A 15,521-nucleotide genomic window follows, 5' to 3' on the forward strand; every position below is an offset into this window, starting at 1 on the left:
TCCTTGAGCACAGTGACAGGTGTGGTCATCATGCTAAGACAAACTGACCTGTGGGTGGTGTGTGTTTGTGTGTGTGAGAGAGAGAGATATCAGTGCAGTGGGGGTGGTGTTAACATTACAGCTGGCTTTATCAACACAGACTGCCCTGACACCTCCAAATGTACGCTCATAAATTCACACTCAGCTGCTGTCTGTGTGTGTGTGTGTCTGTGTGTGTGTGTGTGTGCGCGTGCGCTTTTGTTTGGTGACCGTGTGGTTCTAATGCTCTTCGGCTTTTCTAGATTTGGATTGATTCTGTTTAGTTAAGAATATTCTAACGCAGTCTGCCAGTCAGAATGAATACATGTTAATGCATTCAGTATGATTGTGTATGCACTTCGCCCCTCCCCCACTGTGTGTGTTTGTGTCCTGTACTGAGCCAAGAAAGATAAGTGCTAATGTTTGGATAATGAGAGTCCACTCTCATCTGCTCGCGTGTGTGTGTAGGGAGACAGCAGGCAGAAAGAGAAAGAGCTCTTGATAGCTTCTGGAAATTAGTGTACAGGACAGGGGAAAAGGTGGCGTAATAAATGGCTGAATAGTTGAATGGCGGATGTGTCTGTGTGTATGTTGGTCCATATTGTGTCCTTTAAGATTCGTAATATGTCTGACGGAAAGCCAAAGGGGCTGTGGGTGTGTGTGTATGTATGTGTGTGTGTGTGTGTGTGTGTGTGTGGGTGTGTGTGGGTGTGTGTGTGTGTGTGTTCTCTTTAATTTGACTGATGAGAAAAGAGGGATGTTGAATTGTGCCTTTGTAAAGAGCAGCAGTGTCTGCATGTCTGCGTTGCTTTACTTTCACTGTATGTGTGTGTGTGTGTGTGTGTGTGTGCGCTGTGGAGAACAATGTCTAAGTTCAGTATGTGTTCAGATTATGCAGATGTTTGTTGTATGATCTGTGTGTGTGTGTGTGTGTGTGTGTGTGTGTGTGTGTGTGTGTGTGTACAGCTGAGCTCTCCTGTGTTTGTGCCTGTGCACACTCGCGAGCTGCTTCACCGTATGACGGGGAAAGGCCTCGCCGCACAGTATCACTTCCCCCGGCAACCGTGCATCTATGGCAACCACATGGTGTCTGTGCAGTTGACGCTTAGCAACCATGGTGACCACAATCTGGAGGACATCCACATCTCTGAGAAGACGTCCACAGGACAGAACATCCACCGCTTCAGCCCCATAGGTGAGTCAGACGGTTCGGTGAGTTTAACAACACAACGGTAGTTGGTATTCGTCTGGTTTAACAGTGCTGCTCCATCTGATTGGCTTTAGAGTCATCGATGTGTTTAACTGCACTGTTTAATAACTCTGGGTCTTGGTTATATCAAGTCCAATCTCTCCAGCCATTGCTCATTGCTATCAGTGAGTTTAGCAGCACCACAGCAGAGCAGGGCATCGGGGAGATTCAGTCTAGAGCAGGGGTCGGCAACCTATGGCACGCCGAGGCATAATCACTGGCACGCGACACGCTGGACCAGCATCAGCAAAAAAAAAAAACCTGCGTGAGCAGCGGAGGCGTTTATACTTGGCGATCGATCGCGATATAATACTTAATACTTACACTCATTGACTACACATGTTAAAAGTTGTCACTCCATGTCTCAAAGGTTGCCGAGCCCTGGTCTAGCGCCTGTGAACGGACTACATGGGTTCACACGGGTCCTGGATCTCCCATGGATGGCAAAATAGAACTCTGAATCTAATCTTGGAAAAGGCTAATGGAAGAACCAGCACAACAAAACTCAACTAATCACTATAACTATTTTGTTTTCCTTTCGGTATCCAGGATGAATCCAGAATATATATTTTGGGGGAAATGCTTTTACACCATTGATTTAAAGTTAACCAAACATGCTCTTTAAAATTAATGTTATCAAAAACTGGTTAATAATAAGACAGTTATTAAATGGTGTAATATCTTTTAAAATCTTTTCTAATTAAAGATACCATCTTTTAATTCTATATGTTGACAATGAATATTAACTTTCCCATAAAAAAAGGATTCAAGGAAACAATCCTTATTGGGAGAAATTATAAAATCTTATTTTCAGCTCTGATGCTGTATTTACCTAATCTGTTCTCAGCTGCATCTAATATATGCAAAATATTCGGGAACAGATATTTACATGAATACACGTTGCAAATTATACTAAAAGTTTCGTAGATGCTCGGCACAACTTTCAAACTGGTTCACTGAAAAATAAGCAATTGTTGAGACTTGAGCTATCGAGATTTAACTCAGAGGGTGAAACATTTCTAAGAAACTCCGTAACATGAACTGGGAGGCCAATGTTAGTTGATATGGCGTGACCCTTAGCTGTCACGCACCAAGTGTTTCATTCTGTTCATAATATTCAGTTATATTCAGTGTTGGGAATGTTACTTTAAAAAAGTAATTAGTAGGGGTGACCTGCAATAGTCGCTGATTCGACTATAGTCGACTATACCCCCTAGTCGACTATGAACGTCATAGTCGAATGTACCATTCTAACTGCATGGCGGTGCCCAAGGATGCTGCTAAGCATTAGTTGTTACATGAAATGTCTTGTTTTCGTTATATATAGCCTTTTGTGAAATAAAATCATCCTAATTTCTGTTAATAAATATTTTTAAATGATGTTTGCGCATTAACAATAGGCATCTTCCTTACTACACATTAATAAATCACACCCTGCAGTTGCACAATCCAAACGAGCGGAGCTGAACACGCAACACAATACGCAGCATCTGCCGAGATTATAATGGCTACTAAAAAACTTCAAAAGTATTTTGAAAAAGATAAAGATGAATCAAACAAAGTAAAGTGCAAGTTATGTCATCAACGTCTTTCATTTCGCACGACAACAACCAACATGGCATACCATTTAAAAGGCGAAAAAAAAACTTTTTGTTGTTTCGGTCATGTCTCGTCGCGGTGCGTCTCTGCAAGTAGGCCTTTTTTAAATATTTTCAGGCAGGCATATTTTATTTAAAATATTTTTGACATTTTGCACAGTGCCTGTTTGACAGTTCGATATGCCCAGTGTGCACTGATGGTTAATGTTCTCTAACATTTCATAAAAAAATAAATAAGTAAATAAATAAAAGCTGAATAAAGCCAACCTACCGTGTTTATTCATTTATCTGAGTGTTTTAGGTTTTTACTTAGAAGAGGAAAAAAGTCCTGATTGAGAACGGGATCCCGTTTAAGGTGCTCTAAATAAATAAAAATAAAAATAAACCTGATTCCACTATTAGTCGACTAAAGGGAAAAGCTGACGAATCAGATTCGACTATGAAAATCCTTAGTTGAATACACCCCTAGTAATTATAGTTACTCACTACTTGTTCAAAAAAGTAACTGAGTTAGTAACTGAATTACTCTGTAATAAAAGTAACTCGTTACCAGGGAAAGTAACTATTTGTGTTACAGTTAAAAAGAAGTTATATGCCAATGAATAAGGATTTTTTTTTTGAAAAAGCAGTCAGTTGAAATGAGTAGATCAGAAAGGTGTTTAACATTTGATATTTATTGCACATCCACAGACCAGTGCAGGATAAAATCCCAAATCTTTCTTAAAAAAAAAAAAAAAAAAAAAAAAAAAGCAAAAGTAAACAGTTACACTATAAAAAGTGCATTTACATCTATCAAATTTAATTACATTTTCTTAACCTGAGAAAACTGGTTTGTTCACAACAGAAGTAAACTTAACAATAAAACCTCTATTCTTAATTAAATAAATCAAATACCCAGTCTGGTAGACATTCAGGAACTTCAAGTATTTTCTTAAATAATGTTTATATCGCCACCTTGAAAATGCACATTTTTCTTCGGCTTTCTCCTGACTCGCCATTTCTGCCTCTTCTCCGTTTGTATCGTGTCACTGGTGTGCTTCGGCACGCGTGTAAAAACACTGGCTCTGATTGGCTACCATAACGCTGCCTTAGCCAATCGCTTACTGACTTGTTAAGTTAAACCGGTGTTACATCGAGAACTGTGAACTATCGAGATCTGTTACTCCTCACTAACCTGGGCAGCGGTCCACTCGCATTACTGTTAGTATATCAATATATAGTAATGCACCGCTTTTAATGACGAGTAACGTCAACTGCGTAATTAATTATATTATCCCGTTACTGACAAAATGACGCCGTTACCTAACTCTCCTCCAACGTGCTCTCTTCCTGTGTCACCCTCTCTTCCTCCATCTCTCTCTCTCTCTCTCCCTCTCTCTCTCTCTCTCTCTCTCTCTCTCTCTCTCTGGTTCTCTTGGACATATTGCCAGTTGTGCTGTGTCTTCTTTATTTCTGAACATGGAGTGAGATTGATGGATGGATTTTTCTTTCGGGGTGGCCTTGTCTTGTCTTACTCAGAAAAACACGTCCTGTTTCCACCTCTGTGTGTGCGCGCGTGTGTGTGCATACATATATGTATACACACGCACGTATATATATATGTGTGTGTGTGTGTGTGTGTGTGTGTTTCAATGCACCATAGAAATAGAAAAAACATTCATGTGTAGAGTAATAGCAATGCTAACAAAATAACTGCACAAAATAACAAAACAACAAAATAACATATTTAAAAAATAAAGAATAATCGAAGGTAATGATCAAATATAATGATCCCCATTCTCTCTCTCTCTCTCTCTCTCTCTCTCTCTCTCTCTCTCTCTCTCTCTCTCTCTCTCTCATTCTCTTCCCCTCACACATACACACTCACTTGTTGTATGTGTCTTCACAGAGTGTTTGGAGCCAGAGAAGTCCGTAACGGTCTCTGTGGGTGTGGACTTTAACGACTCCACACAAGCAGCCAGTTTCCAGCTGTGGTAAGACTTCTCATTTCCTCTGCACTAATTTTAAGTGGCAGTTCAGCAAAAAAGAGAAAAGGAGCCACTTAATTGGACTATGATTGAGTGAAAGTTAGCAGCCTGTAAAGGGACTGTGTTGCTCCAAATTCTGTGAGCCAGAGTCCCTAACACACTAGCTATCTTGATTGAAAGTTTGGACACCTACTAGTCCAAAAACCCCTTCAGTCTCAGGTTGCCCTGATGCCATTCCCTGGCCTCTAAAATAGTACTGGTTTCTTAGTCCTCTAAATGGGACTGGTTTCTCTGTCTTCTAAATTGGACTGCTTTCCCTGTCCTCTAAATGTGACTGGCTTAATTTATTAGTGGTACAGCTAACCTTTCCATTTTAATAATAACCCAAACCCTTTAGTATCTACATAATTTTTGCCTTCTATCATAAAAGTTGGAACTGTGATTCAAAAACCAGGAAATACCCACTATTGAATCAGCTGATTCAGTCACTTACACATTTGGTGTGTAACACACGTGTGGTGAAGTTGAAAGTCCCTTTTGCAGTATGTTTTGGATTTTTCAGCTGGATGGTCCATTCTCACCATCCTGGTGGGTGACAACAGATTCTGTGTTCAGACTCCCTGTGCCATTTGACTTGTACACAACAAAGGCCCAGGCACCATCTGAGTAAAAGATGCAAACGGGTCCAAGATTGATGTTCTGGAATGTTCTGCTGGGAAACCCGTGACATTTACATGACCCGTTACATGCCTACACCATGCTGCAGTGCAAGTATTAACCCTTCATAGCAATGGTTTTACCCTATAGCAGTGGCCTCCTTCAGACCCGTCACACATGACCCGTCACACATGTCTGAGGAACATGACCAAGAGCTGAAGGCGTTGACTTGGTCCCCAGATCTCCGTTCAGTCGAGCATCTGTGGGATGTGCTCTAAAAACAAGTCTGAGTCATGGAGGCCCCATCTCACAACCTACGGGACCTGCCGTTAACGTCTTTAACCACAGAACAGCGTCGGAGCTCCCTGGTGGTTTTAACATTGTGGCTGAAGTGTGTGCATCGTGTTGTATTGTACGTGTGTGTGTGTGTGTGTGTGTATGGACTGTGTTGAAGTGTGGAAGTATTGCTGAGGTTGGATTCACTCTTTTTGCTGTATTCGTATTAGTCTTTACATTACATTTCCACTCAGCATTTGGCAAAATGCAGTCTTAGCATATTCGATGGCGCTGTGTACACACACACACACACACACACACACACACACACACACACACACTCTGTTATGATAATGAAAGCGTGACATTAACAGATTGAATTACTGCGAGTGATTATGCTCTCTCACAAAGGCAGGATCAGGCAGAATGAACCATTCCCCCCTTTGTGTGATTTTTATAAATTATTACCTCTGCAGCCCTACCGCTGGTAATCTGCATTACATTTTTTTAATAATCTAATTTGGAATGATTGCATTTCTTTGCGGACCTTGTAATTGTTTTTCTTTTTTCGATTAGGGCAGTAGGGGTGTGATCGATACGGGGCGATGGGGAGGTGTGAATAACATCTCCCATAAATAGGTCAGACTGCAACGCTAAGGTGGATTATTGCTAATGATCGTGCCAATGAGAGTTCAATGACACCACTGAGTGTGTGTGTGAGTGTGTGTGTGTGTGTGTGTGTGTGTGATGGAGATCCATGTAGACTTAGGTAGGGGTCTGGGTTGTATAGTAAAGGCTTTGCAAAGCTTATATTGTATTAAAGACCTATGGGTACATTCTCATCCTTAACTCCCCAATATTCTCTCAGTTTGTCCCTGTGGTAACACTTTTGTTGACCTTGTTATTGTCTACATTCTCCCCTTCTTTAATCTCACTCCCAAACACGGCTACCTGTCTGTCTCTCCCTCTCAAACACGGCTACCTGTCTGTCTCTCCCTCTCAAACACGGCTACCTGTCTGTCTCTCCCTCTCAAACACGGCTGCCTGTCTCTTCATCCACACCTCCCTCACTCTGATTTTCCCCCCTCACATTTCCAAGTTTCCTATCGTCTCATCTGCTTTTCACCTACTGTCGGTCTCACTATTGTCTCATCCCTTTTCACCTACTGTCGGTCTCACTATTGTCTCGACCCCTTTTCACCTACTGTCGGTCTCACTATTGTCTCATCCCTTTTCACCCTGCCTGTCTCAGCAGTGGGTGGGCCGAGATGTGAACTTCCTGTGAGGGACCACTGTTAACTGCCCGAGGCCTCATTTCATACACTGCTAGCTTTTTATCGCACAGTCTGTCTTTGTCTCTCTCTATCTTGCTGTCATCTTTCTCTCTCCATCTCTCCCTCCTTTCTATCTGTCTTTTTGACATGCTCTCCTGGTATTATGAGAGATGTGATTGATCCTCTGACTGTGCAAAAACATTTAGTCTGACTGCTAATTGGCTCGTTCCACAGTAGCGGGGGGGGGGGGGGAGGCTATCAGCATTCCTGCGATCAATAACCTCTTCAGAAAGCCGATCTGGGGTGAGGAAACGCTCCTAACTGGAGGGGAGGGGATCAATTCGGTCCACAGGTGTCACATAGAGCCACGTTCACATAGAGAACAACACTCATTTCAAATTAGCTTTGTGCTTGCCTGAATAATTTTTTTTCCATCTGTATTTCTGTTTTCATGGTGTTTTTTTTGTTTGACAGGAAATTGTGCGAGTTATTTTCCCTATTATAAGTAGCATATTTGTTGCTTTAATATGCTTATTACATAGTGTCATTACTGCTCGGTGAGTTTGGGTATTTGAATATCAGGATTATGTACAGTGTCCTTTGTCTTAATCTCTTAAACTGTTCATGTTGTAGTAATGTTGTAATACAGTATAATGGTACTGTAACGTGTGTGTGAAGAATGTGTTTGTATGATGAGCTGTGATGAAAGAAGTGGTGTGTGTGTGTGTGTGTTAAAACCCTCTTTTGTTGTCACAGCACTAAAGCTGAGGGCTTCAGCGTGTCCATCCTGCCACCTGTTGGAGAGCTGCTTCTCCCCGTCACCATGAGCGAACAGGACTTCAGCAAAGAGCAAGGTGACACACTCTCACACACACACACACACACACACACATCTCACACCTCACCTTCTAAAGTTTTCTCCTCAACGGAAGCGTAGGACAGCCGTAAAGCAGAACAGACGTGAGAGTCGGAAATGTCCTTCAAATCAAAACATGAAAGTAAAATGAGCTCTTGGTACAGCGAATGCCTGACAGTTTTGGCACTCTGGTGAGCTCCACCATGCTGAGCCAGTGGTGACCAGTGCTAAGAGAACTGCTTTTATATATATATATATATATATATATATATATATATATATATATATATATATATAAAATTTAAAGTTTTTATTGTGTTGCTGACGCTCTGTTTAATCCTCTCGTGTGCACTGGCCTTGAGAACCAAAAAACGGACCCTTCACACATTTAAATTGTACGCATGCTTATGATCTCATGCACATACACACCTGCCACCGTAGTCCGTGTACAGTACTGCAGTGTCGGCGGCTCTGAAGTCTTCATATTTAAACCTGGTCTGTTCGTGTGTCTCGAGCAGAGAGATTTGACCCCTTCCTGCCCTGCCTTGCCTCTCTTATGGTACAGAGGTGCTGACCCAAGTGTGGGCTGATGGGCGGAGTCAGACCGTTGGAGGGCGTCGGTGACTGACCGTCCGCTGTGTTCCGCGTTCCGCACCGTTGGTGCTAGCCGGTCTTCGTCAGCACCGTTATGCCCCGTTGCGCGTGTTGAAGCTGCGTCAGCGGCCTCCAAGGAGGGAGCTTTCTGATTGGCTGTTCAGTCTAAATCTAACTCGTAACTAGATAATATAGACATAAACTGTATAGCGGTTTTATATCGAAGTGTGGCTGGATCTGCTGAGGCGGTGTGCGATCATTAGGTTATGTTTTGTTGTGCTACCTATGTAGAAGACATCGGTCATCACCGTCATCTTGTCATTAGAAGTCTGCACCTTCAGGAAGCCTTTTGCTTTGTGTCCTTTTACGAAGACGCAGGACTGACGTGCATCACCTGCAGTGTGCTCGGTGTTGGGAGTGTAAATGCACACAGGCGACACATTGAACTGTTGGGTGATTGTTCAGTGATCTTGACCACCAGTACCGTGTGTCTCGTGCATCTTCACTCATGAATTGACACTTTCTTGTGTCGACACCAGTCGAAATGCGGCTCGTAAGATCCAAGATTGGAGGTACTTACGTGGCACATGTGGGTCAGGCTGTCCTTCAGGAAGCGGAAGACCCCAAGAGTCTGTCCACCGCTCTGCCCGACAGAAATTAACATCAGCAGCATGAAATATGCAACAAAACAAGTTTTACTGATTCTAGTGCATTTAGAAAAACATGTGTTTAGATCTTTGGTTTGTTGTTCAGAGTGTTTGTGTATGTGCTTGCATTTGTGTGTGTATACACACACTCTCTGAGACACGGAGACTATAGAAGCACTTAGCGCTGGCCTGGCGTAAAGCTCTTAGAGCGCTCCTAAATGAACACTGATTGAGTTTATGCCTCCGTCCTTTTAACGAAACAACAGCTCTTGGCGCAGGGAAACACAACCAGAGCAAACGGAGAAAAGAAAAGGTTAGTTTAGCTCATTAGAAGGTTGCTACGTGAGCGTGTGTGTGTGTGTGTGTGTCTGTGTTTGCGCACAAACACACACACACGTCGGGATTGTCAGGATGACTCTTCTCTTTGTGTGGTTCTAATAAAGCAGGCATTCTTAGAGAGAAGCACTATGTTTGATTTTTCATTTAAACTCAATGGATTCCTGTCCTGTTCCCTTGAAGTGCAGCCCCCCCCCCCCCCCACACACACACACACACACACACACACACACGGGTCTCTAATGGGTAGGAGAGAGTGAGCTCTGTTCGGGCCCTCTATTTGCAAAAGAGGAAGTGAGACCCTTTTTATAGTCATTTCCTGTTAATTGGTTGCCGTGGTGAAGGCTTTTACCACGAGGTTCGCTACATTCATTTATTCTCTATTTTCTCCTCAATAGAGTCTAATGTGCCTGGTTTGGGCCTCCAAATGAGCACTCGCAAAACCTGTGTGTGTGTGTGTGTGTGTGTGTGTGTGTGTGTGTGTGTGTGTGTGTGTGTGTGTGTGTGTGTGTGTGTGTGTGTGTGTTTGTGTGTGTGTGTGTGTGTGTGTGCGCTTTAGCCCCTTGGTTTGCTGCTGATTGGTGGTATTGTTGCGTAAAAGCTGGACGCGGCGGGCGAAATGCTCCATTTTGATTCACGCACACTAAGGGGGTCACGTGTATGTACACACGTACGTGATCACGTAGCGTCGAGCGCTCAGTGCAACACCCATTCACAGCTGCTCACGCTGTACTGTGTCCGTCAGTGTATCTTCAGAGGATGAGTGTTTCCTGCTCAAGAGGAGCACTGAATTATGTTTTTGAAACTTTGTGCAAAGATACGAACTACTGCTGTGCACACGCAAACCTCCATAGCCTCCCTGAAGACAGAACGCTCCACCCGTTCCCCACAAAGCACCGACAGATCCATATAATGGCGTATTTGAGGAATATGTGGAGATATATATATATATATATATATATATATATATATATATATATATATATATATATATATATAAATTTTAAAAGAACATATGCAGCATATAGATACAGCTCTGTACAGTTTTAATAGTATGTAAATAAATCAACGCCTTTATTAATGTCTTATGAACCTCGTGCTTCCCTCTTTCGAGAAGCTTCCTGCATGCTAACAGAGATGAATTACTGGGCACTGCTGCACAGGTCTTCCTTAAGAAAGGTCAAATTCAGTGAAATAGGTGTAGAACTTACACCAGCTGTAATGTTTATAGACTCCAGGACAGTCATATATAGAGACTTGAGCAAACAGTGGCTATTCAGAAATCTGGGAAACACACCTTTGCCAAGCCAATAAAGCCCCCAAAAAAGTTTTTTTCCTTTCGAATTATATATGTATACAATTTGACACACTTGTACCCAAAAGCACCCAGACTTTCTCACGTTATTGCAGACCTCACAGAGCATAGTGGGTTGTAACTGCAAACCTGACCACTGCTTGTTTGCACTGATGCAGGGAAGCTGCTAGGGATGAACGAGTCCTCAGCAACCATCTCCATGGCGCCCGACAGCATCTCCAGCCAGCCAATCCACAAGAAGGTTGTGAACGTGGCTAACATGGGCGTCGTTCCTTCAGGACAGGACAACGTGCACAGGTAAGCAGGTTACAGCATCACTTCGCCAATCCTGCTTACACTGACCTAAATCTTGCTTTCAGTTCTGTTTGTGTTTGCAGGGCTGTTGAGGTGTGTGTGTGTGTGTGTGTGTGTGTGTGTGTTTTTCACTCTTGCACTCTCCACTTGTCTGTCTCCTCCCTCCATTCTGACTGTCTCTCTCTCTCTCTCATATACACAAACTCCCCTACATTCCAAAGCACCATATGTACACACACACTCATGCCTGCATCCTCTTTTCTGGTTTGGATGGGTGCGATGCTCTAATTTGATTATAAAGTATGAGGGTCTCTGAGGCAACCTTGTGTGTAGTGCCTCACGTCTAGTGCAAGGGCGCAGGGAGCCGCGATCAATCGGGGCGCGGCGGGGAAGGCCGGCTCACCCAAACACCCATATTTCATATGAAATAACCAATGGGGGGGGCGGCATCAATCACAGCCCTGCCCTCCCTGGAGCGTGATTCACAGAGAGAGGCGCACGTTGATGACACACTTCCTCTCACCAGAGTGCTGGCCCGGTCTGCAGGACAATGGACGCTGACCAGTTTGCAAGCGTGTGTTTGTATGTGGGCGTGTACATGTGTGAGCGTGAAAGGGTGAATTTCAAAGATGGCAGCTGACTGTGTATGATGTAATATGAGGGATTATAACAGCATGTCAGTGTGATGTAATATGAGGGATTATAACAGCACGTCAGTGTGATGTAATGTGAGGGATTATAGCAGCACGTCAGTGTGATGTAATGTGAGGGATTATAACAGCACGTCAGTGTGATGTAATGTGAGGGATTATAGCAGCACGTCAGTGTGATGTAATGTGAGGGATTATAACAGCACGTCAGTGTGATGTAATGTGAGGGATTATAACAGCACGTCAGTGTGATGTAATGTGAGGGATTATAGCAGCATCTCAGTGTGATGTAATGTGAGGGATTATAGCAGCATCTTATTTCGATGTAATGTGAGGGATTATAGCAGCATCTCATTGTGATGTAATGTGAGGGATTATAGCAGCATCTCTTTGTGATGTAATATGAGGGATTATAACAGCATGTCAGTGAGATGTAATGTGAGGGATTATAACAGCACGTCGGTGTGATGTAATGTGAGGGATTATAACAGCACGTCGGTGTGATGTAATGCGAGGGATTATAGCAGCACGTCGGTGTGATGTAATGTGAGGGATTATAGCAGCACGTCAGTGTGATGTAATGTGAGGGATTATAGCAGCACGTCAGTGTGATGTAATGTGAGGGATTATAGCAGCACGTCAGTGTGATGTAATGTGAGGGATTATAGCAGCACGTCAGTGTGATGAAATGTGAGGGATTATAACAGCACGTCAGTGTGATGTAATGTGAGGGATTATAGCAGCATCTCATTGTGATGTAATGTGAGGGATTATAGCAGCATGTCCGTGTGTTGAGGAGGTTTAAAGTTCCCCCCTTTGTATAAGGCTGTAAGTTTATATGGTGGGAAGTTGAGAGTTTGTAATGATGCAAGTGCAGCATTTTGTAAACATCTCCTTTAATTACTTAAAGATTTTAATCACTTACTACTTTGTAATGTTGACTCCTTTTCCTGGTTTATGTACACACCTGCGCTCAGGTGGTGTTCCCGAATGTGACATGCTGCTCACTATTGTCTGGTTGGTCAGATAAGTCCACGAGACAGAAGCAGCGCCATGCATCTGTGTGGCGTCTGGCTCTTCCTGTGGGACGTGTAGGTTCATGTGTGCAGCGTCTGCCTGTTCTGGGTATGTGCGGCGTCTGGCCCCGCCTGTGCCCCACAGCTCTGCTGCCAGCCAGCCAGCTCGGCATCGGCCACGGTTGCCACCCCGAGCCTGGCAGCAGCTGCCCGATGCCTCCCAGATGCCCGAGGGATGAGGGAGCATGAGGGATGGAGTGTAGTATTGATGTTCCTTACGGTGGCGGGGGCAGAGGGAGGCTCACGGCTCACGTGTTTGGACGCAACGCAAGGCCAGAGGTCTGGTGGTGGAGGACTGCAGAGACGTAGTGCTGTTGGGTCAAAGGTCAAGCTTGTTCAGGCAGTGCATGCGCATCAGTCAGCAGTTCCCAATACACTGTGTGTTTGTGTGGGGGAGGGGGAGGGGACTGTTACGCTCCGCACGTGTGTTGATGTGTGGCACTACACACTGAAACAGTTACTCATGACTGTTGTACCACACTGTGTACGTCTGTGTGGGGGTGTGTCTGATTAGTGTGCGTTTTTGGTATCTCGGTTATTAAGATAGATTTGCATTTGAAGTGTGTGTGTGTGTGTGTGTGTGTGTGTGAGTTCCTGTGTGCAGCAGCAGGGGGCAGTGCTGTGTCTGATAAAAAAAAAAAAACCCAGTAGCTCAGCAATGGAAAGCTCAGATTGATGGTGGAAATGGGAGTTTGCAATAACTCAGCTGGCAATGTAAAACGTGCACCCACCTGCACACACACACACACTAATTAGAAGGTGTGCTTTTTCCAAACATATTCTGTCCTCTGTCCATTTTAGCATGTGCACGGTGGTTTTGGGGGCTGGTGGAAAAACCGGTGGGGTTGGGGGTTGATTTAAAACTGTCAAACGTTTTATCGAATAGCAGCCGTAATCTGCATAACTGCTTAAATCGTACAGTCGGTGCTGCTGTTGATACCATCACGTGAACCTCGGGGCTCCCAGGTGAACGTGTGCAGCCTCAGGTAGCAGCTTAATGTGTAGCGAAGTGGATCCATATGGCGCTCATTACTGCCCCCTGCAATGCACCCTGGGGACAGATGAAACTCTCCACCGGGGTATAAAGGAAACGCTGGCATTTTAAAAAGTTGTATATGCACCCAGTCTGAAGGAAGTTTTAGGTAGTACTGGTAATAATACTACTAGTAATATTAGTAATGATATTATTATTTTATTATACTTTAGCCTTATGGTTCCTGCATGGAAAGGTGGAGGCATAATTGATGGTTTCTTGTGCTACAACCATGTACTGGCCTATTGAAAGCGTCTTGGGTGTGGGTGGAGAGAGACTGGTGTCCTTCATATTTAGAGGGACAGATGGACAACTGGTCATCTGGCAAGATTAACCTCCATTACAACAGAGCGCCACACCAAATCTCTTCCGCACACACATTTATATAATAATATTCAATTAAACCACCGATGCTTGGTGTGAAGGTTTCCAAGGGTAAAGTTGGGTTTAACAGCTCAGCACATGACGGTCGGGGCCCCAAAGAGGTCCAGAAGTCTTTACTGCTGGTAAAAAGCCAAGCACATTGAGACGGTATTTGCGGCAGAGACGCACAGCCACAGACTCAAGTGTTCTCTGTGCAGGATTTGACCACATGCCCCAGAACACAACGGTAACATTCCCCTCTGCTCTCCGCCCTGGAACCCGTTACCAAGTTGTCAGACATTAAACGCTCCAGAGTGCCCAGGGGCCCGGCTGAAGCAGAACCTGTTAGTCCAGATGGTGGTGATGACTGGGTAGTGTTGAGGTCCCTAGAAGAGATGTGTGGGAGAAAGAAGCCTGACTCGTACATGCGTTTGTAGAACTCCTCCCAAAAAGTAACAAAAATAGTAATATTCGGGCCATATTGTAGGATCGCGTGCGTGCGAGAAGGGGGCCATGTCTGGTCTGGGTCTTGCTTTCCACAGTATGCCATTAATGGTGTCAGAGGGAACACGGTGGAGAATACCAATGACCCGGTTACTGTCTGCTCCGTTTCTGCACGCCACAGCAACCTGGTGGGGGGGGGGGGGGGGGGGGGGGGGGGGTGTGTGTGTGTGTGTGTGTGTGTGTGTGTGTGTGTGTGCGTGCGCATGCTTGCATGCTTGCATGCTTGCATGCTTGCATGCACAGTTGTGTTAAGTGTATCCCTGTCAGTGGAGCTGGTAGTTGTAGAGGTCACAGCCAGTGCAGAGTCTTCAGTGTATTTTACACACACACACTGCCTGAGGGCTGCATTGAGTAGGTCTGTAACTAAGGGGGTTATTAGGAACTCAATCCCATTAACAGAAACCACGGGAGGGCAGATCTAGACATCTCAGCCTACCAACGGCCACCAGCAGAACATACTGTGTGTGTGGCTTGAGGGCTAATTTATACATTTTTTTTACAACACATATGGGCTAATGTGACCATCTTCAGCGTGGTTGTTACAAGAGCTAATGAATGTAATAACTGATAAGTTTTACATGGAAATGAATGGCTGAATATTGGTAGATCTTAGCAACGTGGAGAATGTGTGGTCCATACAGGGACAGAAGGTTCATACATTTTACACAGATACCCCCCAATCTTTGTAAATTGCTATTTGTGATCTTTGATTTAGATTTTAGATCTTATCCAGGAAAGATCACATTGTTTGAGGAGTTTGGAGTTTTGATACTGTTACTTACGTCAACATTAGACTTCGCTAATATTGTGTAAG

The 15,521-nt window shown here is 44.1% G+C and overlaps 1 protein-coding gene across 2 annotated transcripts in view; it reads left to right on the forward strand.

Moving 5' to 3' along the window:
- Window positions 1-15,521, forward strand: part of ap3b1a (adaptor related protein complex 3 subunit beta 1a) — a 58,912-nt gene that overhangs the window by 42,172 nt on the left and 1,219 nt on the right. For both annotated transcript variants that reach the window (XM_076979341.1, XM_076979340.1), the window contains exons 23-26: window positions 985-1,213; window positions 4,754-4,838; window positions 7,796-7,893; window positions 10,946-11,084. In XM_076979341.1, the coding sequence (XP_076835456.1) occupies window positions 985-1,213; window positions 4,754-4,838; window positions 7,796-7,893; window positions 10,946-11,084 (551 nt within the window). The remainder of the gene's footprint in view (window positions 1-984; window positions 1,214-4,753; window positions 4,839-7,795; window positions 7,894-10,945; window positions 11,085-15,521) is intronic.

The sequence above is a fragment of the Brachyhypopomus gauderio genome, chromosome 18 (assembly GCF_052324685.1).
Source record: "Brachyhypopomus gauderio isolate BG-103 chromosome 18, BGAUD_0.2, whole genome shotgun sequence".
Lineage (NCBI taxonomy): Eukaryota > Metazoa > Chordata > Actinopteri > Gymnotiformes > Hypopomidae > Brachyhypopomus > Brachyhypopomus gauderio.